This window comes from Aptenodytes forsteri, unplaced genomic scaffold (genome assembly GCF_000699145.1).
Source record: "Aptenodytes forsteri isolate BGI_AS27 unplaced genomic scaffold, ASM69914v1 Scaffold147, whole genome shotgun sequence".
In the NCBI taxonomy this organism is placed as follows: domain Eukaryota; kingdom Metazoa; phylum Chordata; class Aves; order Sphenisciformes; family Spheniscidae; genus Aptenodytes; species Aptenodytes forsteri.
The window spans coordinates 746,256-749,348 of record NW_008795320.1 but is presented as its reverse complement, the minus strand read 5'-3'; the positions used below and the strand labels follow the sequence as shown (position 1 = coordinate 749,348).

General features: G+C 47.5%; 1 protein-coding gene across 1 annotated transcript in view; it reads left to right on the top strand.

Annotated features, from left to right (window-relative positions):
- SUGP1 (SURP and G-patch domain containing 1) overlaps nucleotides 1–2,415 on the top strand; it is a gene marked incomplete at its 5' end in the record, with an annotated part of 20,421 nt that extends 18,006 nt beyond the window's left edge. Inside the window, 2 exons of the mRNA XM_019472198.1 lie at nucleotides 542–671; nucleotides 1,214–2,415. Coding sequence (XP_019327743.1) covers nucleotides 542–671; nucleotides 1,214–1,240 — 157 coding nt within the window. The remainder of the gene's footprint in view (nucleotides 1–541; nucleotides 672–1,213) is intronic.
- Between the last annotated feature and the right edge of the window lie 678 nt (nucleotides 2,416–3,093).

Here is a 3,093-nt window from a genome sequence, read left to right as displayed (position 1 = left end):
GCCCCCTCCCAGCTTCTTGTGCACCTGGCAGAGCACGGGAAGCTGAAAAGTCCTTGACTTTTCCTCTTGGACATGAGGAAAAATTTCTTTACTGAAAGAGCGGTTAAACATTGGAACAGGCTGCCCGGGGAAGTGGTGGAGTCCCCATCCCTGGAAGTATTTAAAAGACGTGTAGATGAGGCGCTGAGGGACATGGTTTAGTGGGCATGGTGGGGTTGGGTTGACGGTTGGACTTGATGATCTTAGAGGTCTTTTCCAGCCGTAATGATTCTATGATTCTATGACTTAGTATAAGCACTGCTTAGCAACAACTAAACCATCGGTGTGTTATCACATTATTCTCATGCTAAATCAAAAACACAGCACTGTACCAGCTACTAGGAAGAAAACTAACTCCATCCCAGCCAAAACCAGGACAGTGATGATGCCCAGTGCTCCCTGATGCTTGTTCTCTCACCTCTGAGCAGGTATTTCTGGTGAAGAGGAAGGCGATCTGTCACATCACCTTACCTCAGGGGCTTTGGTCCCTCTTTCCAAACAGGGGAACTACTGCTGTGGATGGTGCTGGTTTTGGCATTGATCGTCCCGCCGAGCTGACCAAGGAGGATGATGAGTACGAGGCGTTCCGTAAACGAATGATGCTCGCCTACCGCTTCCGACCAAATCCATTGGTAAGGTGGTCCTGAAACCAGAGCAGGTACAGCGACAAATCCACTGAGGCTTCTGTGCGTGTCTTGTAAGGGTGGGAGCGTTTCTAGTGCTTAGCCAAGAGGGCAAACACTGTCGAAGTTTCTCTTTGATTCTGCTCTCATGTTGAATCAAATTATTGCTACCAAAACATCCATGGATGCGCGGTTTTCCTTGCTATGATTTGATTTTTTTTTTTTAGTACAAAAGCCCCTGTTTTTAGTTTTCTCTGGTACATACAAAGTATGAACTCTGCGCACAAAGGAAGCGGATGGGCTGTCCGTGAATCCATGGTTTATTTTGAATAATTGCTTTCCTGGTTGCAGAAGGCTTGTACGTGTGCCTCTGTTACGTTCAGCGTGCCAGCACACCTGGAAAGCTACATTTGTAGCTTTTGATGGAAAACCTCAGGTTTCACTGTGAGAAGTGTCACATTTCAGTGGCTTTTTCAGGTAATTAAGCTCAGATGCTCATTGTTCTGTGAAGACAGCAATTTTGATTAATTTTCTCTTGTTATTCCCCACAGAACAATCCACGACGACCTTACTACTGAGAATGTTTTTTGGGACAATGTATTTTCAAAACAATTGTAATTTTACTGTGAAATGTTATGAAACTGCATTATCATTCTCTTTATTTGCTAATATTGTAAAACTTAACTGAAGTCACAATACCATCTTTCACCCAGAAGAAAGGCCTGCGAGCCCACTCACTGCACACTCGAGTGTCATGACAACCGTGTCGTAACAAGGCCTGGGTGGTGTTCAGAGAGGAGAACGGAGCACGTGGGAACGGGGATCTTCACACGGTGCCCTGCTGACAGTGGGAGGGTAGCACCAAAGATACCAATAGGAATAGTTCAGGGACTCCATTCGTGTTTAGCTCAGTGCCATGTTACAAGGAACGCATTTTTTTTGTGTAACAGCACATCCTCCGTTGTTCAGGTACGGAGCTTGTGCTGCTCTGGGGGTGTTTTTTTGTTTGTTGTTTGTGTTTTGGGTTTTTTTTTTTAATGGCAAATACAACAAGGGACTGTCTCCGACCCAGCTTTTGGGGCTATTGTTCAGTCAGGCTGTTGTTCCCTGAAGAACTGGGTTCTGATGCTGTCGTGAAGCCCGAAGTATAGTCTGACCTTCAACTGACATTGCAAAACCAGTGCCTAGTTGTTTTACCTCTGCCCTGTGGAAGAGAAGGCGTGGATCGGTGTGGAGCGTGCCTGCAAGGGTTGAGGGGCGCAGGGCAAGTTCATTCAACTTCAGAGGTGACAGCCTCCTGGTTTCTCGAACACTAAGTTCACCCCCAGCTTCCTAGCAAAACGAGAGACTTGCTAACACTGTCTGTGGATTGGGGTGATGAAGAACCAAGCCTTCAAACACAGCTTGTCAAAGGCCATTTGGATTTTGTTGTCATGAGAAACCCCTCTACAAATACCAATTCTCTTCATTCAGTCTGTAAATAAAATAAAACTCATTTGTTCCTTAGTTTTAATCACTGAATTTTTGGAAAGAGCAAGAGTGGTCTTACTGTGGGTTTTCGTAGGCTGGGAGACTGCTCTAGATCTCTTTCCTTCCAAGCATCTTAGAGAAAACAAAGTGAGGTTGGTTGGTTTGGTTTCTTTCGCGTTTGTTTTCCCTCGGTCCAAATACTTGGCGTGTGGTTCTCTTTTGTTAATTTTTCTTAACAACGTAGAGTCAAGGACTTGGCTTTCAATAAAAACATTTGAAACGGTGAATTCAGTAGGGGTTCATTCTGAGAAAAACCGAAATGCGTGAGCGCCTTGCAGAAGCGCAGAGCTGGGCTTGTTCCTGGGGAGCACGTGGCGTGCCAGCACGCTCCCTGCAGCTTGTGCCCGGGGTTGTTGCACCTGGGATGGCTAATCAGCACGGGCAGTAATCGTGGAAGATTGGGAAATAAAGATACGAAATCTGGCAGGTCTTCTGTAGGGCCAGATTAAGGTCACTGTGACAACTGGGCTTTCCTGGTAAGTTAGGACACCCGTCCCTTCGGTTTCTCCCTGTCGTGGCAGTGCCGCTCGGTCTCCGTTCCTGGCTGGCACAAGCCGGAGCTGCTGAGCTGGTCGTCCTCAATTACCAGAGACTGGAGCCCCGCGGGCTGAAGCTGCGCTGCCCATTTCACTGCTGGGTTTTCTGTAGAAGCAGGGGCTTGCGGGGAGGCCGCTGCGAGAGCGGAGGCACTTTCAGTCTCTTTTTATTCCGAGCAGTATGACGTCCTTTCGGCACTGCCAGTGACCTGGTCACGGCGTGGCCTTTAATGCGGGGTGAGCGGGCAGGCTTGCTGCTGTTGCTGATCGGGTCTTTAAAGCTAATCTGATACTACAGCGATCCCCGTGTACTTCGTTGGCGTCGTGTTGGCAGAAGTTGGTTTAGTCCTTTATTTCAACACAGC